Source organism: Pipistrellus hanaki (assembly GCF_964339955.1).
Source record: "Pipistrellus hanaki genome assembly, chromosome: 2".
NCBI lineage: Eukaryota > Metazoa > Chordata > Mammalia > Chiroptera > Vespertilionidae > Pipistrellus > Pipistrellus hanaki.
In genome coordinates, this window is record NC_140504.1 from 149,706,575 (window position 1) to 149,734,122 (window position 27,548).

General features: G+C 36.3%; 1 protein-coding gene across 1 annotated transcript in view; it reads left to right on the plus strand.

Moving 5' to 3' along the window:
* Positions 1 to 27,548, plus strand: part of LRRIQ3 (leucine rich repeats and IQ motif containing 3) — a 79,796-nt gene that overhangs the window by 45,343 nt on the left and 6,905 nt on the right. The window contains exon 7 of the mRNA XM_084872820.1: positions 5,763 to 5,883. Within this exon, the coding sequence (XP_084728946.1) occupies positions 5,763 to 5,883 (121 nt within the window). The remainder of the gene's footprint in view (positions 1 to 5,762; positions 5,884 to 27,548) is intronic.

The following is a 27,548-nucleotide window of genomic DNA, read 5'->3' on the forward strand; positions in this document are numbered from 1 at the left end:
TGTGCCCATCATTCCCTGGACAACAGGATGAAAGCCTGTACTCAGATTGGACACTAGGGATATCAGCTGTACACACAAGATCAGTGTAAAGTTGACAAGAGAAATACACTTAGTTCATCCATGCCAGCGTATTTTAACAATTTGAAACTTGTATAACAATGATCATGAAATTATTAACTTGCTCATACAAGAGAGCTAATATTACCATTTTTAAATCCAGTGAAATGTATCATCTAAAATTTGCTTTGCAAAGACTGCTAATGCAAAACCCTTTAAGCTCTCTTTTTTCCTCCCTAATAACAAAGATAACAAAAACAATAAAATGACCATTCTTTACCACTTAGAATGAATTTTTATTTCTTCCAGGTAAAAGAGAGTGGCTATGGCTATTTCATTGTATTTCAATATTGGCCTAAGCTTTGAATGACAAGGTTTGTGTTTTAGAAATTGATAGGACTGAATTTTCTCAAAACAAATTTAGGTACTGTGTCTTAGAAAATATTAAATATAAAATAACATTGCTGCTTTTAGAGATATTCCAAATAGGCATGGATTTTTGCTGACGGTATTCTCCTAGGAAGCTCAGAGAGACTCATAGTAAATTGCAGACATGCCCTTATATGTAAGTCTTTGTTTAATAAAATATAAGCATTCAGACAATTCCTCTTTCAATAGTTTAAGAACCTAATATAAGGCTGTTTGTATCTTTGGAAGTCCTGGTAAACTACTGTTTTGAGTCATTTTATCCAGCCATAGAAATATTGGACTTCATGTGAATAATAAGCATTTGTATTATGGCTGAAATATTTCCGATAAGACAGTAGAACTGAGGTTGTGAAAGAAACTGTGCTAATACACAGTGAAGTCACACAAATTGAGATTTGCACTGAGTAATTTGTGAGCTGGCTAACAGGGTCAGTGCTAGTACTTTACTAAACCTATCCTATATAATAAAGAGGTAATATGTAAATTTACCATCACATCATCATACAGATGGCCACCCCCATGTGGTCACAATATGTCCAGCAGGGGAGGGCAGTTAGGGGCTACTGGGCCAGCAGGGGATGGGAGTTAGGGGTAACCAGGCTGGCAAGGGAGGGCAGTTGGGGGCAATCAGACCTGCAGGGGAGCAGTTAGGCATCAATCAGACTGGCAGGGGTGTGGTTTGGGGGTGATCAGGCTGGCAGGCAGAAGCAATTAGGGGCAATCAGGCAGGCAGGCAAGCGGTTGGGAGCCAGCAATCATGGATTGTGAAAGGGATGTTTGACTGCCTGTTTAAATGGGCAATTGGATATTCCTTAAGGGATCCCAGATTGGAGAGGGTGCAGGCTAGGCTGAGGGACACCCCTCCCCCTGCCATTGCACATATTTTGTGCACTGGCTTCTAGTAAATATTTCCTGAGTATGTGTATGTATACTATATATACATGTATATAGTCTATGTATCACATCATCTATTATATAACTCACCCATTAAATAATCCACCTTTTGCTCTAGCATTGGGTGAGGGGAGAATAATTGTATAAATTTGAAATAGTAATTTTAATCCTTATAATTGCAACAAAAGCTTATGCAAAGCAGCACTTACATATATTCTGAAGTTCAAAAATGAGTATATTATTCTGAGTTGCAGGAGGCTATAACTTCAATTTTAGAAAACATTGAGTCAATTTGATAGTTTGTCAACATATGTTTACTAAGGATATTTAAATTAATTATGATGTTTTACTTTAAAAATATAATTATGTATATGGCTTCTATGTTAACTTATTGAAATGTTTTCCTTATGGTAAAGATAGCCCCTCCTCAGATTCTAAACCCAAATTTAAAATGTATAAAGTCTCTAAAATGCTGGGAATGTTTAAGGTGTTTAGGATATAAAGATCAACCTAAACATTAGTAATCTGTTGGCTGTCCCTATCTGTTGCTCTTTTCTCCTCTGTTCATAAAAACCAGACAGTGTTCAAATATGCCTAGAAATATAGACTCTTGGGGTATATATTTTACTCTTAACAAAAATGTATGTTTTTTTCCTTTAAAAATCACTGTTTAATTGCCCATCATTAAATTTTTCGCCATCATGTGAACTTGTGTCTTTTGGGGACTACTTGAGCAGCATTGAAAACTATTATTTTAACTAATTGAGTTAATAGATGTGGTTTAATAAAAATACATAATTTTATCATGAGTGTGTGTAGCATTCAGCCTGTGCTTTTTACTGTGTTTTTCTCAGTTTCAATATCTATCTCTTGCTTCTCATCTTTTTCACATCCACATAGAGGATGTCATTAAATTATGAAGTATTTTTGAGAAGTATAGAATTTAAATATTCACAAAATAATAACTTTGTGCCAATGCCTAGCCTAGTCATGGATATACTAATTAGCACTCAATACATATTTGTTGAATAAACTAATAAACTTTCAAACTAATCAATATTTTTATTGCTGCTTTTGTGAGTTGGTACTTCCAACAGAGGTTGAAGAATTTAAAGTGGTGCAGGGATATTGAGATAAGTAAACATACTCCCAGTACTCTTACAGTATAATTTCTTCTAGGAGTGAGAAATGTTCTTAACTATGATATAAGGTAGAATACACTAGCCCTTTGACAGTTCTGAACAAAATAATATTTATTATGTAGTGTTCATTATATTATTTTTAAAGAGTGATCTTTAGGTAATCCAATACAGAATGATCCTCAATTATCACCATATAATTTGTTAACTAGTATACAAGGTAATACATGTATTAGGAAAGAGTATTATGAGTAGAATGGCACTGTCATAAAAGTAATAATTAATGAACAAATTTTTGGAGAGATTTTCAAAGAAACAAACCTGTACACTCTGAAACTTCCTCATGCCCTTTACTTTATCTAGCTAGTATCAGTTATTATTATTCTTGAGCTAGCATTGTATTCTCTCAATTTGAAATTATAACCTACATAAATAGGGTATTGAGATAGAGAACTGTAGGAGGAAGCCTACGTTTTACAAGATTGTCACAGAATGTTTTTCTGAGGAGGTAATATTTAAAGTTAGGATCTGAACAGTAAGAAGTTAGCCATACAGAGTATAGGAAGGAGTGGTCTAGGCAGAGAGAAGAGCTTGCACAAGGAATTGAGGCATGCAATATCTTGTTTAATTTGAGTTGGGTTCAAGGATTGAATGAAATCCAGTGTGATAGGAGTATAATATACAAAGTCTAGTAGCAATGAGATGAGTTTGGCTGTGTGGTCAAGGACCATAATTTGCTGTTGTTTTGTTTTGTTTTCTAGCTTATGGTAAAGACTGAGCACCTTAGGCAGTCTAGCAGAGTATTTAAAGCTAAGGAGAAGAAGAAGAAAAAAAGCTAAAGAGAAGCATAATCAGATGTACTTTTAATAAATGTATTGTACTTTAATAAATGTATTGTGAAAGCCAAGATGAAGACTGAGACCTATAGGAGGCTATTTATGGTTGGAGGCAGTTCTTATAGTTTAGACTAGAAGTGAAATGAAAATAGAAGTGAACAGATTTGAAATACATTTAGAAGGTAGCATGGCAAAGATTTTTGATGAATTATATTGTTAGGAGGGACAGACAAAGAGATTACTAAAATAGAGGAAAATGTCTAGAAGTAAGAAAATACAAGAATGATCACATAAGTTGAAGAGTTAAGAATGGGTAAATTTGAGGTTGAAAAGCATTTGCAATTGGTTGTTGCAGATTTGGTTGCAAAACAGTTGTCTACATTTTTTGTCCTACTTTGTTTAATAGAAAGATGTGAACCCAGATGAAAATAGAAGCAACATTATTAAAAGTTATATTTTGATAGTGTTGACATTGTGTATTATATTAAAATTATTCTTGGCAACTGTAAGAAAATATAACTATAAAAAGAATACAGGAGCTCAAAAGTACCTACTTATTTGTTTTTCTATCAAAAAAATATATCCTTGTCATGTAAATGTAAGAATTGATTAGCAAAAATTTTTTTAGTGAAAAACAAATATTGAGATTTATTCTAAGACCAGTTTATATCTGTCATGAACATTCAAAAATTCTTGCACAGTGAGTCATCACATCAAAACAAATCATTTTCAATAAATAAATTAGAGAACATAACATATAAAATTTAAAATATAGAAAAATATAGAAAAAACCAAGGATATTTATTTAAATATGTATCTATTGTATGATATAGGGATTTGGGCAGAAAATTGTAAATACAGGGGACCAAGACACATATTCAAGTGTCTCTGTTAAATTATAGAATAAAGATGTTTGCACAAGTGGACAGGTCAAGGTGGATATGGTAATGAGTTACCTATTTTAAAATTCTGCCAGCTATCACATATTAGAGAGTTTATGTGAATTTTCTCCCAATGGATGAAGGTGGTGCTGGTCATCAAAACTAGAAGTAAGTATAGTAGGTTTAGAGGAAAGTTATGACTTCAATTTTCTTGTGTGTAAAATGTCTCTGATATTTTCTAGGTAAAAGAGCATACATAGCTCATGATCATTATGAATATGACATAAATTAATATTTATACAGAGCTTTAAAACAGTGACAAATGATAAGCACAATACAAGTATTCCAGACACAAATAAACAGAAGCAAACATCTCCCAAAGGAGATTTATTTGAAGATAGATATTTAGTCTTCAGAATTAAGACGAGTGGTTCTAGTCAAGGAAAGTATAATAGGATGGGTTTTCAAAATACAAATGTATATCCCCTCCCAAGATTCTTATTTTTTTTTATGTGGCAGTCTGTTATTGATTGAACATTCAAATAAATTAGAGAACATAACATATAAAATGTCTTTGTCTTTTTTTATATATATAAGAGATACTCAATTTTACGTCAGGCAGCAAATTACGTAGCAAAAGGCTGTATTTTTTGTACTCTCCTTTGTAGTTATGGAGAAACTACAATTTGGAGAAATAAACTAAAGTTATTTGAAAGCATGTGGATGGAAAGTTTCTTAAGACACATGGCCTGTATTTTATCATTTCACCCTTTCTCCAAATTGCTGACTGAGATACATATATTGTGTTTGGAGCTTAACTAGCTGTTTTACTCCAGAGTCAACATTGGGTGTAGAAGCCAGTTAGATACAGTAAGGTAGAGATGACAAATTTTTAAAGAGCCTGAGTTCTTGACCTCATGGATCCTCTGAATCACTCCTGGATGGACTGTGAAGAGAAAAGGGATAACTAGAATTAGTTATTAAAACCTTTCCAACCACTTTACAGATAGTGCCCAGTTTATATCTGAAAGTGGCCCATTCTCTGGGAAACTCCTTTCAATATCTATTCCTTCCACACATGTCTGACTTGTGATGATTCGTGTCCAATTTCTCTCTCTTTCTTTTTACTACCTTTTAGTGTTCTGTGAAGCAATTTTTCATCTCCTTTCTTACTCCGAATTTTCCTTTAGGCTTTCTGGGCGGCACTAAACACTCAATACTTCTCGGTTTATTTCTTTATTTCTCCTCCCCCTTAGTTCCTTTAATTATACCATCTTCCTGAAATGCCCCCTTTTATTCAATATCTCTTAGAGCATTGTCATTAACTCTTAATAGAAAACTAATTAATGCAAATAACACACAATGGCATTCTTTTCACCTTTCCTAACTCTTGCTTATCTCACAGGTTTTGTTGTTGTTTTAAAATGAAAATCAATGATGATGTTTAACAAGTGAGAAGTCTTTGATAACTCTAAAATATATATGAGATTATCATTGGTGTCATTGCTTTTATTTTGTTTCCACAGCATATACTTTCTTCTGTTGATTTAATAAGTTCTAGTAAACAGAGAAAACATATTTCCTCTCTTTTATCTGAATTAAAGACAAAAGATATTGGCAAAAAATCAAGACATCTCATTCAAAAAGGTTAGTTATATGGATTTTAAAATTATATTTGAAGAATAGATTTTGATGAAGAGTAATTAAATTTTTCAGAAATTGGACATGTTAATTAAGACGAGATTTAAGTTGAGCACTCTAGATAAAATATTCATATCTCATTTAACATTTTACAAAAAAAATGTATTCCTAATGCACATGCTTACGTGCTCCTCCTATATTATCCCAATAGAATTATATTATCACTATTTGGGGGTTAAGTAATATTTAATATTTTAATTTTATGACTATATAAATATTACAGCTGAGCTATATAATATATTAGGGTTAATTTTGGTTCCTTATACAGTTTATTTAACTTGCTTGAAAATCTTATGCCACTGCTGTTTCCAAGTGCATTACATATTTCTTCAAGTTATTTCTACTTTAGCCTTTCATTTTGCTGAATTCTTCAAAACTGCTTATTGACTAAAGCAATGTTAAAGGCTATCATTTCTTCAACTGTAATCTCAGAGAATGTATTTGTCTCTATGCTATGTGGGGACCCTGTCTATAACTTGTGAATAAGGATAAGTATTATATTGTCTTATATTATCAAATTATGCAAAAACAGTTTATTGCTTTTGTTGTAAACATTATCCAAATACCAGTTTTACTAATTATTTGCTTGTAATAAATTTATATGTTTATCTTCTTTAATTTAAGTTACACCTATAATTCCTTCTACTTTTTATCTTATATTGCCTTATCAAATATTTTTTTCTTTATGAAAATGATATATCACTGCAGTTCTGGTTTTTAAAGAGACATGTTACTTCATGAATGCTTTTTCTATTTTATAATAACCAATGTCAATAAATAAATTCAATTAAAAATTGTTTTTTAAAAGAAATTAAGCCTTAGCCAGTTTGGCTCAGTGGATAGAGCATCAGCTTGCAGACTGAAGGGTCCCAGGTTTGATTCTGGTCAAGGGCATGCACCTTGGTTGCAGGCTCCTCACTGGCCAGGGCTCTGGTCAAGGCGTGTGCAGGAGGCAACCAATTTCTCTCTCACATCAATATTTCTCTCTGTCTTTCCCTCTCTCTAAAAATTAATGGGAAAATATCCTCGTGTGAGGATTATAAAAAAATAATAAATAAATAAAATAAAAAAGAAATTAAGCCCAGCCAGTGTTGCTCAATGGTTAAGCATCAACCAGTGAATCAGAAGGTCATAGTTCCATTCCCTGTGAGGGCACATGCCCAGGTTTCCCAAATAGGGGCTGTGCAGGAGGCAGCCAATGGATGATTCTCTCTCATCCTCCCTCTTCCTTCCTCTCTGTGAAATCAATAAAAATATATTTTAAAAAATAAATTAAATATATAAATACCTTGATTTTTACTAAAAGGATATGGCCTACTAGACAGACATTGTAACTCTTCAAGTGTGTATTATGTTAGTGTTTTTTAATCCTTTTATAGTAAGTTTAGCTGAAAAATGAGCCCATCTTCTGTAGCTATATCAGAAAAGCATTTATATTTAAATATAGTTATGAGGAAGTAAATTCAAATCCTTTACAAAAAGTATTTGCTGCTATGAAACACATTTCTGAGAACAAAACTGCTATTTTCTTATTCAAAATGTAAAGTCAAGGGGTCTGTTATTTGAGGGCCTTTATGTCAAAGTGCCTGGTCAGACTTATATAATCTTTCATTTTGCCCCCATTACATACTTTGTCTTGCTCTAAATCCACCTAGGAGTCTGATATGAAGACTTGAGAGGAGATTTTATGTTTACATTTTCTGCCTCCAACATTTGTTTTTCAAATTCATTCAGTTTATCATATCTTGCTGATTTCACTCCACTTGTGCTTTAGGCAATTTTAACAGTTTTTTTTCCTTTCTTCTAAATTGTTTGCTGGAATAACTGAATTTTAGCCCAGAATATAAAATAGTATCAACTAAATCACTTCACATAAACAATTAGAGCAGACACATGCATATAAAACTAGAAATCTTTGTTGCTACATTTAAAATTAAAAGCAAAAAAAATACTTTTGTATCAGTATAATAGCTCAAATTAGTTTAAAAATGTTTTTAATATTCTTCTTACCAAGAATAAAGAGGGTTAAGATTATATTAAAATAAAAGTAAATATAATTTGATGGAAAAAAAGTAGACTTTTGAATCTCATACATTTGGACTTAATTTTGATTCTAAATAACAATGCCATACATTGCATTACCTGCTTCCCATGTAGTTATATAGGAATTATGTTACTATTTATGTCCATCTGACTTTGAGCAAAAGTGAAACATCACTTGAGCGTAAAAGCAATTAAGATCACCCTTCTCTCCCCTGCAATGTAGATCCTGGAGGCCATGTGTTCCATTAACATATCCTCAAGGTCCTACTGATACACATTGGTTCTTAGATGACAGATAGATGAATCCTTACTGTGCTAAGCTATTGAAATTTCAGGGTTTATATGAGATAGATGTTAGGATTAATTATGCTATAAATACAGAATTTGGTTCCATAACAAAAACCTTAAATATGGTCTCATCTTAGTGACCACATGGGAAAACTGATGTCAGAGATTGGAAAAATGGCAATCTAAGTTTTGTAGTATCAAAGTAAGAGAGTATTAATTGCACTGCACTCTGTTTGGTAAGTTACTCTAAAGGAAAAAGTGCTCACCAAACTAGATGGTTTTCAAGGCAAAATAAAAGAGAATGGAGAGTTCTGAAATATAGGTCCTTGCATCTTTGGAAAGCGATCTGCTTTGATAACCCTGAATAATAAAACATGAAGTTTAATAACACTTTTGGACAAAGACCCAAACCTCTTAGTTGAAAATAATAACTCAGGATAGAGTGTAAGTAGGTGGGATTCCCACCTGTTGTCCCAGATAGCTTTATAGTAGCTTCCATTAAATTGCTAGAGTGAGAGAGATTGGAAGAAAGTAAGGGGGGAAATAGCAGTTCTAAGCACTGCATCTGACTCCAAAGAATTTTTTTTTAATTGAGATAATATTGGCTTATAAACTTTCATGTTTCAGGTGTGCAACATTATCATTAGATGTCTGTATATACCACATTGTACTCACCACCAAAGGCTTAGTTTCTATATGCCATTATATAATTAACACCCTTCACCTATTTTGTCTGCCTCCATGAGTTTAATTTTGGTTTTGTTTATTTTGTTTTTGTTTCATGCTCCACATAGAATGAGATTATATGGTATTTGACTGTTTCACTTAGCGTAATACCCTCGTGATCCATTCATATTGTTACAAATGGCAAAATTTCACTTTTTTTTATGACTTAATAGTATTTGTGTTGTGTGGATTTCACATGTTCTTTATCCTTTCATTTGTGGACACATAAGTTGTTTCCATATCTTGGCTATTGTGAATAATACTGCAATGAATATAAAAATAATCCAAGTAAAGATTGTAGGAAAAAGTATGTCAAGCAAAGGCAACAACAAAAGCCATAAATTGGGAATAAGCTTCAGGTTTGAGGCTCAAAATGAAGTCTTATGAACTAATATATAGTGAGTAAAGAATGGTAAGATTGGATAAACAGGAAGAGCCTTCTAAACCAAAGTAACCTAAGTATCAAAACAGGTTTACCTGTGGTACTAATCTCCATATCCTATATAATAAAAGGCTAAATATGCAAATAGACTGAACAGTGGAACAACCGAACAACCAATCTCTATGATGTGCGCTAACCACCAGAGGTGTGTGCAGAACATGGCAGGCATTGCCCCACAGCAGGATGATGGAGCAGGTGAGCGGGGGTGTCAGACTAAGGCAAGGCACCAGTGGCTGTCATTGGGGCAAGCCTCTGGTGGTTACTGAAAATGCTTTGCTCCCCCATGCTGCAGTCCTGCCTAGCACTCACACCTGCTGCTGGCACTGGTCCTGATCACTGAACGCCATCAGCTAGTGTGAACAGCGCTTCTGGCCCTGATCACCCTGAGGGCTTCTCTACCTCTCTTGGTTCCTGAGGGGTGATCAGGGTGGCAGCTGCTGTTTGAAACTGCTGACTGCACTGACCTTGCTCACACCCTCTGCTGACACTGGCCCCAATTGCTCCGCACCATCAGCAGGTGCGAGCAGGGCTGGTGCAAGCGGGGCTGGTGCCATCAGTGCTTGAGAGCAGTGGCAGTGTGAGCGGGGCTGCTAGTGGACAGGGGACCAGGGGCCACAGTGGAGGGCCTGGGTGGGGGTGCAGAAGAGGGTCTGAGAATCGTCCCTGGGCCTACCACAGCCTCATGGCCCACAGTTCCTTTCAAAGTGCACAGATTCGTGCACTGGGCCCCTTGTTTATCTATAAATATAACCCTTTTCAGCCATATTCATAAAAGAAAAAAATATATTCATAACCCCATAATTCAATATATTTCAAACAAATGATAGGTGGCCAAAGCCTAAAGTCATATTGTAAATTCATCAAAATCAAAATCAGATTGAGAAGAGGACTTCCAGAATAGTAGAGGGGGCAGCCTGGCACATATTTTCCCCAGCAAAATCACCATTTAGCTTGTAAAAATTATAAAAATAAATTATTTAAAATTCCTAGAAATGAGCCTAAGGCCATATAACAAATAGAGAAACACTTTATTTAAGAAAATATATTAAATTTTGGTAAGAAGAGTGAAAATCTGTGACATTTGAGCCATTACCTGCTCCTTTGTCCTCATCGTACTTGTTCCAAGTTGAAGAAACAAAAGCTCTATCAAGAACACTCTACTTTAAACCTATCATGCCAAAAAGACAGGTTCTCTTTTCTCTTGTGCCCAGTATAAGACTACAGTTTTACCATGGAGGGTCAGGTTGCTGGCATTTTTCATTCACCCAGCCTGTGTTGCAGAAGGCACAGACAGAAGCCTAAGGATCCCTATACCCCCTCCCAGCCTCTATCTCAGGCATGGTAGGGTGAGAATACTCGGGCTAGATTACCCTCACTCCAGCTGCTCTTAAAGTAGAGCTTCCATACTGGGAAGGGCAAGCAAATAAGACCTGTGGCTACCACTCCCCTTTACCTGTGCCTGCTCATAGAGCAGGATTGTCACCCAGGTGTAGACCCCTCTCCTCACCCCTATTCCTGGGCAATGGAGTGGAACACTCCCCCATCCCTGTTCCTGTTCCTGTGCAGAAGAGTGGACCCCTTCCTTCCTCTCCCCCCCTCCCCCCCACCCCGCACCTGCTCCTGTGCAGTAGAGCAGAATTTCTTCCCAGGATTAGAGACAGACACTAAGGATGAAGAATTCTGCAGCTCTGACTGAAGTGTTAGAGTTTATCTGAAACAGAAGGAAGATTCTATGCCTAAAGGCATTGTTGAAAAAAAGTGGAGGTTTTGGTGGAGAACAGTTAAGAGGGTGCTCATAGTTTCCTAGTATTGGTAGCAATAAGTGAAATGACGGAACTACCAGAAGTTTAACAGAGATACCAGGGGGAGCAACAGCAAACAGCCCTCCAGGGATCACAGTCAACCTTAAGGATCCAGAAGTTTGTGCCTATGTGCTAGGTTTTACCCACTTGGGAGCAATTAGAAGAGGAAATGGGATAGATTTAAAGGTATTTTCCATCCACACAGATGTTTTAACATAAGTCACAAGCTTCACTGGCACAAAGGGTCTAAGGAAAACCTCTGACCAAACGCTGGCTGAACAACAAGCTATTTTGACCCAAGGTCAACTCTTAACAAGCCCGGTTTAAGAATAAAATCACACACATTTCTGGCAGTCTAGAAGACTGCATGCTCTCAAACATTGTTCTACCAGTTTCAGGCTTAACATAAGGCAAAAACATAAAATCTGAACTGTGATGGCAACCTCTAAGCACACACACACACACACACACACACACACACACACACCAAAAGTAAAATGTGAAAACCTTCACTGGCTAAAGGGAATAAAACACACATTTTGACCAATAAATGTGCCTATGTTTAATGGACGGCAGGGGTTTTGAACTTGGCTGAACGATTTAAAAAGGGGACATCTATCTAAAGATTTGTCAATTTTGTTGATCTTTTGCAAAAACCAACTTATATTTTCTCATGTACTTATATTTGCTTTATCATTTTTCTCCTGTTTGTATTGGGTTTAGTTTATAATTTTTTACTAGTTTCTTAAGGGTTGGAAGGTTATACTAAGATCTTCCTTCATTTTGAACATAGGGTTTTATAGTTATAAATTTCCTTCTGAGCACTGCAGTACTTAAATTCCATAATTTCTTTTTGTTTTCATTCATCTTATTTTATACACATGTATGTATGAGAACCCCATATCCCCATTCAGGACTACACTATTTAATTCCTACATATTTGTGAGTTTCAAAAAATTTATATTTTTGCTTTTGAGTTTAATTGCTTTATGGTTAAAGGTCATGCTTTTTATGATGTAATCATTCTCAATTTATTAAAAACTATTTCATAACCTACTATATGATCTATCCTGGGAAATGTGGGTACTTGAGAAGAGTATGTATTCTGCTGTTGTGAATGGACTGTTAAATTTGATTGTTTCATAATGTGGTGGCCTTCTATGTCCTTGTAGATCATTTGCTAAATCTTTTTTTTTCTAGTGCTGAATAATATTTTATTGAATATATGTACCCAGTTTATTTTTCCATTCATCTACTGAGGAACATATTAGTTACTTTCATGTTTTGACCATTATGAATAAAGCAGCTCTAAACATCCATGTGTAGGTTTTTATGTGGGCATACTTTTTAGTTCATTGGGTTAAATACTGAGGAGCATTGTGGGGAGGAAGAAATTAACCTTTATACTTCCAGGTTCCTTCTCCTGATTTTTGTTTTTATTTTATTTTATTTTATTTTTATCCTGATTTAATAATTAAATCAACATGAGGCAGATGAATGAGAAAATAACCAAGTTTAATTAGTCATGTATGTATGGGAACCCTACATACATGAGGGGTTCAGAAGGTAAAATGAAGTATGTATGACATCCTGAGCTAAGGAATATGGTAAGACGACTGGAGCTTCAAAGTGGTGGAGGATAATCTTCAATCAATACGAAAAACAAGTGTTCAGTAATGAGGTGTTTGTTCTGCCCTATAGATAGGTCATGAAAAGTTATTTCTGGAAATAACTCTTACTAAGGGCCAGGTCTCTAATTTAAAATTTTCTAGGTAGTTGAGGATTCTGTGGCAGAAGTTATCTTGAGCCTGCAGGATCTTACTTGCTTTTAGCTCAAAATAAAGAATATACCAACATTCTATATCTTGAAGAGGTTGTTCTGAAACCCTTTGGTACTATTATGTTTAGCTTTATAAGAAAGCACCGAACTGTCTTCCATTGTAGCTGTGACATTGTGTACTTACACCAGCAATGAATGAGTTCCTGCTGTTCCACACCCTCCCCAGCAGTTGCTACTCTCGGTGTTTTAGATTTTTCTCTATTCTAATAGCTGTGTAGTGTTACGTCTTTGTTACTTTAATTTGAAATTCCTTATTGACATAGCTTTTGAGCATCTTTTCATATATTTATCTACCATCCATATATAATCTCCTGTGGGGTGTCTGTTTTTGCCTATTTTATTAAATAGACTAGTGGCCCAGTGCACAAAATTCATGCACGGGGGTGGTGGGAGATATCCCTCAGCTCAGCTTGCACTCTCTCCAATCTGGGACCCCTAGAGGGATGTCCGACTGCCCATTTACGCCCGATCCCACTGGACATTCCTCTCACAATCCAGGACTGCTACTCCCAACTGCTCACCTGCCTGCCTTTTTGATTTCCCCTAACTGCTTCTGCCTGCCAGCCTGATCACCTCCTAACCACACCCATGACAGCCTGATTGATGTCTAATTGCTCCTTTGCCAGCCCGTTTTGCCCCCAACTTCCCTCCTCTGCTGTCCTGGTTCCCCTAACTGCCCTCCCCTGCTTGCCTGATCACCCACAACTGCCCTCTCTTGCAGGCCTAGTCCCTCCCAACTGCTCTCCCCTGCTGGCCATCTTGTGGTGGCCATCTTGTGTCCACATGGGGGCAGGATCTTTGACCACATGGGGGCATCCATCTTGTGTGTTGAAGTTCTGGTCAATCTTCATATTATTCTTTTATTAGATAGGATAGAGGCCTGGTGTATGGGTAGGGGCCAGCTGGTTTTGCCTGAAGGGTGTCCCAAATCAGGGTGGCGGTTCCCCTGGGGCATGGGGTGGCCTGGGTGTGGTGTGGTTTGAAGGCTGGCCATGCCCCTCTGTGACTCAAATGGAGGCCCTGGTATCTGAAATTTATTTATTTATCTTCTAAATTGAAACTTTGTAGCCTGAAGCAAAGCCAAGCCTCCTGCTTGCTCCATGGTGGCAGCCATTTCTGTTGCAATTTATTTACCTACTATAATTGAAACTTTGTATCCTTGAGTGGAGGCTTGGGCTAGCCAGGGTTTGTGGAAAGCTTGGCTTCCTCCATTGCCAGGGAAACCCAAGCCTCCCTCCTGCTCTCTGTGGCCACAGCCATCTTGTTTGGGGTTAATTTGTATACTCTCTCTGATTGGCTGGTGGCTGTGTCTTGTGGGCATGGTTGGTGGGTGTTGTGGAGTAATGGTTAATTTGCATATTACTCTTTTATTAGATAGGTTTGTTTGCTTTTCTTTTTTTTAAATATATTTTATTGATTTTACACAGAGAGGAATTGAGAGGGACAGAAAGTTAGAAACGTCGATGAGAGAGAAACATCGACCAGCTGCCTCTTGCACACCCCCCACTGGGGATGTACCCGCAACCAAGGTACATGCCCTTGACCAGAATCAAACCCGGGACCTTTCAGTCCACAGGCCAACGCTCTATCCACTGAGCCAAACCGGTCCCGGCTATTTGCCAGGGCTCTGAGGACCCAAGCTCCCAGCCCCTCCTTTTTGCTTTTTATTTTTTCAGCGCCTCTTTAAGCAGAGGCCAGCGCCAGCTTGGAAGCAGGTATCTGGGATTTATTTATCTTCTATAATTAAAACTTTGTAGCCTTCAGCAGAGGCCAGGGCTGGACAGGGCAGGCAGGAAACTTGGGCTTCTCTATCTCCGGGGGCAACCCAAGCCTCCTGCTCACTCCAGCTTTGTGACCACCAACATCTTGTTTGGGTTAATTTGCATACTCATTCCTCATTGGCTGGTGGGCGTGGCTTGTGCGCATAGCAGAGGTACTGTCAATTTTCATGTTTCTCTTTTACTGGATAGGATAATAATAAAAGTATAATATGCTAATTAGACCAGACAGCTGAACAACCTTCTGGACATCCTTCTGGACGGCTTTTAGATCCTCCAGGGCTGTGAGGCCTAAGGCAAGCTGCTGTGGCTATGAGGTCAAGCCCCTTGCATGAATTTCATGCATCAGGCCTCTAGTATTAAATATATCTCAATAAAGATCTTGAAAAAAATCATATGTAAAGGATGTTGGATGTCCAAAAATGGGGATATTTATTTGAGATGTTGTCACCAACAGCAACCATATCCTTGCAATTAAAATAATTATTTGTAAGAAACCTCATTTGTTAATGTTCAAATAATAATATTTTAAGTATCTTACATATTAATATACATCTTATAAGTATGTTTACTGCTTTCATGTTTGCCATGTTTTTTTTGTTTGTTTGTTTTGTTTTATTGTTTGGTTTTTTTTTGTGTGTGTGTGTTTTTTTAAGTATAAGATTTTGTGGTTAGCATGGAATTCATTACACTTTTTTTCCCTTATAGACTGTAGAGAAGTAGACTTCTGTACAGCATTTTCACACAATATATCTAATTTTCAAAAATGTATAATGGTATTAAGAGGGAAAATTTCTAAACATCTCTAACTTTCTACTCTACTGCAATCAGTCCCCATATAATTCTGTTACATGTGACATATACAGTTTTTATAAACTTTGTGTATTATGATGATCTTGGATTGGTACATCTTAGGCTATTTATACCACACTAGGGGCCCAGTGCATGAATTCGTGAACCTTGAAAGGAACTGTGGGCCTGGAGGCTGTTGTAGGCACAGGGGTGGATCTTGGTGCATCCTCCATGCCTCTGCCCAGCCCCTCCTGCTGTGGCTCCCTGGTCCCCTGTCTGCCAACAGCTCTGCTCCTTCTGTCACTGCTCCCACAAGCTGATGGCACCATCCCTGCTCACACCCACTAAAGGTGTGAAGCCACTGGGGCCAGCGCTAGCTGTGGGTGTGAGCGGCAGCTGCTGCCTCGATCTCCCCTCAGGAGCAGGGAGGGGGGGTGGAGAAGTCCTGAGGGGTGATTAAGGCTGACAGTCGCTGCTCACATCTGCTGATGGTGCATAGTAATTGGGGCCAGCATAGGTGCTAGCAGTGGGTGCCAGTGGTGCCTCTGGCACCAGAAGTGGGTGCAAGTGGAGCTGGTGCCAGCAGCAGGTGCAAGATCCCAGCAGGAATTTTTTTTAAAATATATTTTTATTGATTTTTTACAGAGAGGAAGGGAGAGAGAGAGAGAGAGCTAGAAACGTCGATGAGAGAGAAACATTGGCCAGCTGCCCCCTGCACACCCCCCACCGGGGATGTGCCCGCAACCAAGGTATATGCCCTTGACCGGAATCGAACCCGGAACCTTTCGGTTCGCAGACCGACGCTCTAACCACTGAGCCAAACCGGTTTCAGCAGGAGCAAAGAATTTCTAGTAACCACCAGATGACAGCCACCGGCGCCCCACCTTGGTCTGGTGCTCCTGCTCACCTGCTCCACCATCCCACCACAGCCGATTTCTGTCATGTTCCACGCACGCCCCCTGGTGGTCAGCGCATGTTATAGTGACAGTTTGGTTGTTCTGTAGTTCGGTCTATTTGCATATTAGCCTTTTATTATATAGGATTACATATGTGTGTGTGTGTGTGTGTGTGTGTGTGTGTAAGTAATGGGTGGAGTAAAACCTCAGACCCTTTTGTATTGTTACTAAGAAAACCTCAAAGGAAGAAAATAGCCATTGTGTCAGGATAATTTTAATGATATTTATTATATGTGCCTAACAAATCAGGGAAAACTCTATGCATGGCAGAAGTTGATGTCACATTGTTTTGTTTATATTTACTTCTTTCCCTCCTATTTGTCTTTGCTTCACCTGAACTCAAAGCTGCCTCAAAGCCTGTTTACCACACAAAGCCATCTGCTTGTGCTAAGATGTCAGGCAGTTTTGCTGAAGAGAGCAACTGCTTCAGACCCATTTGTGAACATTCAGATCATTCCTGCACTGATTTTAAATAGTCTTAGATCATTTGTTTCTTCACAGATGGCTTATAAATCTGTAATACGTTTAGAAGAACCAAATAAGTTCTGTTGACCAGAAATGGGTCTGGCTTCTGTGTTCCTGTGAGTTCTGAAAGTTTCATGTGACAGTTAAAACTATCTGTTGAGGCAGTTGAAAATAAACTGATTACAATGTGGTCCAGTGTTTTGCTCTTAAATAGGGAATTTTATATGCTGTAAAAATATAAGGATAATTTTTTAGCAAACATTTATTTTTCATAGGGTAAACTATATTTGAAAAATAGTTAACCTGCATTGAATTGTGCAGTTCATGAAATTAATGAATGTACCTCAAAAGTAATCTGGTATAATTAAGAAAAAATATACAAAGGTGTTATTTTCCTCAATTTTTCCCATATCATTATTAGTAATCATGTAAGTGGGAAGTAATATTTTTAAAGATAAAGAATTTAAATATGACATATTAATGAAATGGTAGCTTGTATCTGAATATGAAAACTATGAACTTCATAAATAGTGATACATAGAATATTTAACAAATGGCATCACCATTTGTTGAGATAGGAAACATTGGGGGGAAGTAAAACTTAATGAACTAGGTTTGTTGAGACAAAATGCTAGGAGCATTCACTCTTGATTGTGGGTTGTTGTTTTTGTGTTTTTGTTTGTTTGTTTGTTTATTTGTTTTGGTCTCCTCTGTGATTTAATTTATCAGCAGCCCTATTGGCTTTGCCTTTTAAAAAATCCCAAATCTTCCTTCCTCTATCTTGAAATCTCATAATAAAATCCCAACTTTTTTCAGTTGCCTACAATACTCCAGATAATCTATCTTACCTCTCTCTCATTACATCTCAAAACCACCTGTATGTATCTTATTCACTGGTTTCCAACAAAAAATTGCTTTCTCTTTGTATCCATAATAGGCCAAATGTGCTCCTACCTAGTGTCCTTACAGTAACTTCTCATTTCTCTTGGTACATTCTTTCTCCCAAATTTTCCCATTGCTTATTCCTTCTTGTGTTTCATATTTGAGATTCAATTGAGTTCCTTATTAAAAATCTTTCTTGTGTACCAGTAAAATTACTAGACTCACTGTAATATTACCCTATTTATTCTCATCAGAACCCTCATTCCTGTATGATATTTTTTTGTTTAGGAGTTTGTTATCTGCTTTCTGTCACTAGAAATTTCATGAGATCTGAGATCATGCCTATCAGAGTGCCTCATCTTCTGTTTCTATAAAAGTACCTTACACATAGCAAATGCTCAGTGTTACATATACATTTTTCACATATATTATATTTATCTGATTGCTGTGTTTAGCAAAATAAACATTTTTCTACTAAAGAGAGATGGCTAATATCCACAGAAACAACATAATTCTCAAACAATTAAAAATTGAACAAAAAATTTAGAGGAAAAATTAAGAAATGGAGGGAGTTTGAATTAGAAATTTTATAGTTGTAATTACTGAATTTCAGTTGAATTTCCAAGCAACTAAAACATAAATGGATAGATGGAAAGATGGGTACATAGATGAATTAATAGATAGATAAATCAAAATGACTCTAGGAAGCTAGAAGCTATAAAATTTCTCATTGAGACCATATGTAATTTTAAGTAGCTGCCATTGGGGAAAATTGGTGTCTATTACATTACTAAAACACTGGAATTGAGATTTGAGGTCTAAGATTCAATAAATGCTCACAGAGTCTTAGACATACTAGGTATATTATCCAAAAAGAAATTAAAATAGAAGAATTATTAACATATCAGGATGAATTACAATTGAAATAAGATGGAGATTAATAATTTAGGAATGAGAAAACCAGAAAAATGAACTCTAATATGATTACAAGTAGCAATTAAAAATTCTAAATATATACTTTAGACATCTCACATAAATGGAATTGTGCAGTATTTGCCTTTCTGTGATTTAATTATTGTGCTTAGCATAATGTCCTGAAGGCTCATGTAATTTGTTGCATATTGCAGAATTACTTCTTTTTAAAAGCTAAATATATTTCCTTGTATATATATATATATATATATATATATATATATATATATATATATATATATATCACAGTTTCTTTAGTCATTCTGGGTTAGACATTTTAAGGCACTGAGACAGAGACCTATCAAAATGTTATTTTATGTCCCTTTATTATTTACCAAATTCAATGGAATTGCATCATTTTGGGTTTAAGTATATTCTTTTCAGCCTTCTATTTAAGAAACAGAAAAAAGAAAACAAAAAGCTTCTGAGAATTATTTGGTTTCTGTGGGTATTGGCATCTCTCTTTAATAGAAAAATGTTTTCTTCGCTAAACACAGCAGTCAGCTAAATATAATATATGTGAAATATATGCATTTAACACTGAGCATTTGCTATGTGTAGGGTACTTTTATAGAAACACAAAATGAGGAACTCTGATAGGCATGATCCCAGTCCAGTTTTCCCAGAGCCATTTTTCAAAGCGACTCCATTGTATGCTCTTGCTTCCTTTGTCAAATATTAATTGACCATATAATTGTGGGTTTATTTCTGGCCTCTCAGCCAGTACAAGGGTGTTTTGATTACAATGGCCTTGTAGTATAGTTTCACATATGATACTATGATGCATCTTACACTGTTGTTCTTTCTCAAGATTGATAAGGCTACTAAGGGATCTTCTTTGGTTCTATATAAGTTTTTGGAATATTTGTTCTAGATCTGTGAAATATACCATTGGTATTTTAATAGGAATTGCATTGAATCTATATATTGCTTTGTGTAGTTGGACATTGTTAGTGATGTTACTTCTTCCAACCTATGAACACAGTATATGCTTCCACTTATTTTGTATCTTCCTCGACTTCTTTCTTTAATGTCCCTGTAGTTTTCTGAGTACAGTTCTTTTTCCTCCTTGGTTAAATTTATTCCTAGGTACCTCTTTTTTTGTTGTTGTTATTATAATAATAAATGGGATTTTTAGTTTCTTTTTTTGATTATACATTATTGATGTGTAAAAATGCCACCAATTTCTGAATATTAATTTCATATCCTTCTACTTTGCAAAATTAATTTATTAGATCTAGTAGTTTTTTATGGCGTCTTTAGGGTTTTCTAACATGTAATGTGTGAATAATGACAGTTTTACTTCCTCCTTTCCTATTTGGGAGCCTTTTATTTTGTCTTCTTGTCTGACCACTCTGGCTAGGATTTCCAGCTAAATAAGAGTGGTGAAAGCAGACATCCCTGTCTCGTTCCTTGACCTTAAGAGAAACACTTTTAGTTTTTGCCCATTGAGTATGGTGTTGGATGAAGATTTTTCATATGTGGCCTTTGTTAAGTGAGGTATGGTCCTTCTAGTCCCACTTTGCTGAGAGTTTTTATTATAAATGGGTGCTGGATTTTATCATATACTTTTTTTTGCATCTATTGATATGATCGTGTGATTTTTCATTTTTCATTTTTATTTATGTGATTATCACATTTATTGATTTGTAAATATTGCACCAACCTTGCCTCGCTAGAATAAATCCCAGTTAACTGTAGTGTATGATCTTTTTAATATATTCTTGATCTGGTTTGCTAATATTTTATTGAGCATTTTAACATCAATATTCATCAGGGATATTGGCCTATATACAGTGGTTGGCAAACTCATTAATCAACAGAGCCAAATATGAAAAATATACAATGATTGAAATTTCTTTTGAGAGCCAAATTTTTTTAATTTAAACTTCTTCTAATGCCACTTCTTCAAAATAGATTCATCCAGGCTGTGGTATTTTGTGGGAGAGCCACATTCAAGGGGCCAAAGAGCCACATATGGCTCACAAGCCACAGTTTGCCGACCACGGGATAACTTACTTTCTTTGTAGTGTCTTTATCTGGTTTTGGAGTTAGGATAATGCTGGCCTCATAAAAATCTTGGAAGTCTATGCTTCTCTTGAATTTTTTTGGAAATAGTTTAAGGAAGATAGGTGTTAGTTCTTCTTTGAATGTTTGGTAAAATTTGACTGTCAAGCTATTTGGTCCAGGACATTTGTTTGCTGGGAATTTTTTGTTTACTGCTTATATTTCATTAGTTCTTATTAATCTACTAGAGGCCTGATGCATGAAATTCATGCAAGGGGCTTGGCCTTCCCAGCTGTGGCAGCTTGCCTTAGCCCTAGCAGTCCTGGCTTTGTCTGGAAGGTCATCCGGAAGGACATCCAGAAAGAAGGTCATTCAACTGTCAGGTCTGATTAGCATATTATGCATTTATTATTATAGATTCAGGTGTTATGTTTATTCCTGAGTCAGTTTTGGAAGACTGTGTTTCTAGGAATTTGTTCACCTCACCCAGGTTGTCCAGTATGTTCATGATATTTTCTTATAATCCTTTGTATTTCTGTGGATTCAGTTGTTACTTCTCCTATTTCATTTCTTATTTTATTTATTTGAATCCTCTCTCTTTTTTTCTTGATGAGTCTGGTTGAGATTCATCAATCTTGTTTATTTTTTCAGAGAACCAGCTATCAGTTTTATTAGTATTTTGTATTACTTTATTAGTCTCTACATCATATTTTCACACTGATCTTTATTGTTCCCTTCCTTCTACTTACTCTGGATTTTGTTTCTTGTTCTCTTTAATGTTCTTTTAGGTATAGGGTTAGATTTTTCATTTAAAAATTTTCTCCATAGGACTGTAATCCTATGAACTTCCCTCTTTTAATTTTTTTTTTAATAAAGAGCAAGAAGAAGGGAGATAGATGAGAGGCAGGTGTGGGAAGGAAAGAAAAGAGGAAAAGAGAGAGAGAAATATTGATTTCTTTTTCCACTTATTTATGCATTCCTTAGTTACTTCCTGATGTGCTCTGAATGGGGATTGAACCCCACAATCTTGGCATCTGGGGACAATACTAACTAACTGATCTCTCTGGTCAGGGCTAACAAGAACTCTTGATGCAAAGGACAGGTGAAACAAAAAGTCTATAGGAAAAATAAGCAGATAAAAGATGCCAGAGAGGAGAAAGGGAAAAAGAATAAGTTAATGTGATGAGGAAAGAAGTACATAACAGTTATTTCCAATTGTTCATTCTTCTGCTATACCTCAGTCTTATAGTGGGTCTCTTGACTTTCTTATAAAATATAGCCTTTGAAAAAAAGTAATATATTTAAAAGTATAACCTATATTTTAAAAATTATAGTTTTGAGTGTAAATATCCATATCCAATTAATAGTTGTTTTTAAAATTGGATACCAAAAAATAGAGGATACAAATATATATATATATATATATATATATATATATATGCTAGCTTTGTAGAGGATACAAAAATATATAAATCATATTCTCTATTCTCCAAAATTTGCCCTAAGAGTTGAAATTGGCTCCTGTGGTAGCACAAGCTAATTCTCTATAAATGAATTAGTTGATTTGATCTCACTGCTATAAGACAGTATATCCAAATTGTCCAGTCATAGAATAAATCAACACCAGTCAAGCCTTTGGATGACTGCAACTCTGGTTGGTATCTTGACTGTAACATCATTGGGAAACTCTGAGTCACAACCACCCTCCAAAGTTATACTTTAATTTTTAACCCTAAGAAACTGTGAAATAATAAATATTTATTTCCTTATTTCAGAGCCTTTGTGTTTTGTTAAGTAGCAATATGTAACTAATATACCAGTTTTTAATAATAATCATTTATAATCTTCATAGTGTTCAGTGACAAATCTGAATAACTGTTACAAATATAATACAATTTTATAGTAATTCAGACATTTTAAATAACTGAAATACTCTATGCAATATTTATTCATTTCTTTTATTGACAAATGTAACATTGAGTCTTTGTGTGTGTAGGTGAAAATGTGCATTTCTCTGTGTGTGTGTGTGTGTGTGTGTGTGTGTTTATGTGAAAATGTGAATGGACTTTAAATTTAATTGAATTTTTATATCATTCTATATTTCAATGTAATGAAACTCTAATTTACAGAAGAGCAGCCACACTGCTGCTAGGCAGAATGTTATTAAAAATGTATATCAACCCAAAAATCGATTGAAGTTTCTGATATATTTATAGTCTGAATTGAGGGAGCCCTACCCAAGATTGGCTACACCATGGGCTATGTGACATGTTTTGTGTGTTTATTAATTGAATTTATTGGGGTAACTAGTTAATATAATTATGTAGGTTTTAGGTGTACAATTCTAAAATATACATCATCTGTATATTGTAGTGTCTGTCCCCCACTTCAACTCAAGTGTCTTTCCATCACCATTCATCTGTTACCTTCTTCTACTGCCCCATCCCCTTTTCCCTCTGTTGTCTGTATCTATGAGTTTTGTTTTGTGTGTATGTTTTTCCTTAATCTCTTCACTTTAAAACATCTATTTCTCAAATCTTTTTTAGTAGTAAACAGTACCACATACAATAACTAATGGTTAAGTGATAGACTACCTCGAAGACTCCTGAGGGATCCAAGATGGCTGCGCCCAGGTAAACACCTAGCCGCAGCTGCACACAACAATTTCAATAAAATACAACTAAAATATAAAATGGACATTACCCAGAACTACAGGAAAGTCGACTGACTGGAAATTCTACAACAAGAAGCAAGGAGAAAACCAGAAGGAATCGTGGAGGAGCTGTAAAAGCCCAAGGTATGGAGACACGTGGCGCGCGGAGAGGACGGAGCCGGAGAGGAGGGAGGCCGAGTGCCTGGCTGGCGTTCCCTAGCGGGAAGGAGATAAAACTCCGACTGTGTTGGGCCCCAGTTCTGACTGCTCTGAACCCCAGTTCTAGGCCAGACCCCAGGGACCCAGGCTCATCCATAGGGAGCTGGGCTGTAAAGTGGAACCCCGGGGAAGCGGCGAAAGGAGGTCCCGGTGGCACGCACATTGCGCACAGAGAAGGGACTGTCGGCTGTGCCGTGGGATTGCCCTGGCCGGAAGGAGACTGGGGCTCTGAACGCCACCTCCAACTCCACTTCCAACTGAACTGAACCCCAATACCGGGCTCATTGGGGGAGAGCATAGACTGTTTGGCAGCAGGCGAAAATCGAAGGCACCTATCTCTCAGAGGCGCTTTGCAGCTAGTACTGAAGGACCCTGAGACACAGGAGCTGCATAGGGCGGGGCTGACGGAAGCCAAGGCTGTAGGCTCCACCCTGAAATCCTGTCCCATCTGTAACTGCGAAATGTGACAACGAAATAGATCACAAACGAAACAAATGGAGGACAAAAAGCGACTGGATATAGAGTTCAAATCTACGCTTATAAGGTTTTTCAAGAATTTCCTAGAAAAGATGAATAAGACCTATGAGGATATGAAAAGAGATCAACTAGAATTAATAAGGAGTCAACAAGAAATAAGGGATCAACAAGAAATGATAAGGGACCAACAAGAAATAAAGAATACATTGTCTGAAATAAAAAATATTATACAGAGTCCTAAAAACACAATGGAAGATCGCAAGAATCAAGTCAAAGATTTGGAACATAAAGAACCAGAAGACACTCCTCCACAGAAGCTAGAAGGCAAGAGAATCCAGAAAATTGAAGATAATGTAAGAAACCTCTGGGACAACTTCAAGCGAACCAACATCAGAATTATGGGGGTCTCAGAAGATGAGAGAGAGCAAGATATCGAAAACATACTGAAAAAAATAGTGACAGAAAACTTCCCCCACCTGGTGAAAGAATTAGACTTACAAGTCCAGGAAGCGCACAGAACTCCAAACAAAAGGAATCCAAAGAGGACCACACCAATACACATCATAATTAAAATTCCAAGAGCAAAATACAAAGAGAGAATATTAAAAGAAGCAAGAGCAAAGAAGGTAGTTACCTATAAAGGAGCACCTATATGATTGTCAGCTGACTTCTCAACAGAAACCATGCAGGCCAGATGGGAATGGCAAGAAATATTCAAGGTGATGAATAGTAAGAACCTACAGCCAAAGATAATCTATCCAGCAAAGCTATCACTCAGAATCGAAGGTCAGATAAAGAGCTTCACTAATAAAAAAAAGCTAAAGGAGTCCATCAACACCAAACCAGAATTATATGAATTGCTGAAGGGGGTTCTTTCAGAAGAGAAAGTAAATAAAGATAAAAATTATGAACAACAAATATGTAACTATCAACAAGTGAATCTAAAAACCAAGGAAATTAAAAAAATCTGATGAACAATATTAACTGTTGAATATAATAGAATCAGAGGTATGGAAGGGGAGTGAACTGACGATTCTTGGGGAAAAGGGGAGAAGGGGATGTGGGAAGAGACTGAACATAAACTGTGCACCTATGGATGAGGACAATGGGGAGTGGGGAAAGGGCAGAGGGTGGGGTGGGAACCTGGTGGAGGAGAGCAATGGTGGGAGGGGGGGGGAAAGGAACATTTGTAATAATATGAACAATAAAAACTTATTAAAAATATTTTAAAAATTAAGTAATAGACTACCTCCTGAGCCCCGCTCTACTCCCATGGTTGTAGAATAGTATGTCAGACCACACTTGATCCTCAAAGACTCCAGATGAAATTTATGGCAAAAGGAAGCCCAGAGGTTGTAGCAACTCCATCCCCATCAGGGTAGCCAATGTCTCTGGGCACTCCCATTATTCAACAGCACACTAGTGTGTACTGCATATCAGGTGGGGACATGTACTCAGAACTTCAGAAGACAAGGTACTCCTTTTGTATTTGTCTGTTCAGGCTTCCATATTCAAATAACACAGATTGAGTAGCTTAAACAACAGATTTATTTTCTCACAGTTCTGGAGACTGGGAATCTGAGATCGGAGTGCCAGCATGAATGATTTCTATTGAGGCCACTCTTTCTGGCTTGTAGATGATAACATTTCGATGTGGGCTCACATGGTCTTTTTTTTTTTTTTTTTTTTTTTTTTTTTTTTTTTTTTTTTAGTATGTGTGCATGGAAAGACTGAGTAAGTGAACTCTCTTATGTTTCTTTTCTTTGTATAAGGAAACTAATTCTCTTAGATCAGGACCAATTTATTTTTCTATTTTTTTGTTTGTTGGTTTCTTTATTTTTACATCCTCAGTTTTTTTGTTCCTCTGGTTTTTTTTTCTTGTCTTTAGAACTGTTCAAACATTTTTTTATAGTCCACTTTATTTTATTTTATAGTCCATTTTAATTTACTTGTTGGATTTTTAGGTGACTCTATTTGAGTTATCTTTAGTTTCTCTAGGAATTATAATATAAATCTTCTTACTATTGTAACACTAAAATAAAATACAGGAAGAAAAGAGCTTAAGTGGCCTATATGGTTATATGGCTTCTGTATTTTATGTGAAGTGATACCCTTAGTGATATAATTTTTATTCACATGGCATGTTTCAGATTTATATGTGGCTTTGCAAGGTTGTGTTACAATTCCCTGGATTCTTTTATGAATGTTGATATTTCTGTTTTAACAGGCTATTAAAATTTACTTACTTTTGTTCATTCATGTATATATATATATGTAATATATATATATGTTATATATATATATATATATATATATATATATCCAGCAAAATGTTAGCCAGATGTTAGGATCTAATCCAGCAAATTGACTACTTCTTTAAGTTTTAATTTCTTCATCTGAAAACGGAGATAACAGTTATTTATACTTACCTCATAAGTTTATTGAAAGAACATGATGAGCTCCTAAAACTCCTGGAATTTTTTTAAGTGATAAGAGCAGAACAACAAAGATGTCTTTTTTTTGCTAGATTAATTTTGGACTATGCCTAAGAATGGGGCTAGTTGCCAAGAGATTGAAGATATGATTAGAGGATTGGAACTTTAGTCTCACCCCTGACCCCTGAGGAGGAGAGAGGGGCTAGAGATTGAGTTTAGTTTGCCAATATTCATTGATTTAATCAATTATGACTATGTAATGAAACCTCCATAAAAACCCAAAGGGCTCAGAGAGTTTCAAAGTTGGTGAACATGTGAAGATTTCAGGAAGAATAATATACTTATAGAGAGCATGGAAGCTCCACACTCTTTCTTCATACCATGCCCTATGTGCCTTTTCTATGTGATGTTCCTGATGTGTGTGTGTGTGTGTGTGTGTGTGTATATATATATATATATATATATATATATATTATAGTATCGATAAGTAAAATGTTTGAATTTTCTGAGCCACTCTAACAAATTAAGTGAACCCAAGGAGGGTGTCAGTAGAACTGCCAATCTATAGTTGATTGATCTGGACTTGCAATTGATACCTAAAGCAGGGGTGCACAGTCTTGTAGGACTGAATCCTTTAACCTCTAGTGTCTGACCATATCTCCAAGTAGATAGTGTCAGAATTGAGTTGAATTATAATATACCCAGCTGGTTTCAGTGCACTGCATGGTTGTGTGGGAAAACCCTCCCACCCCTACACAAATTGGATTTGGTGACCAGAACCTTTAGTAATTTATTTCAATTGTATTTTCTATACCTGATCTTTTCCTCTTAGTT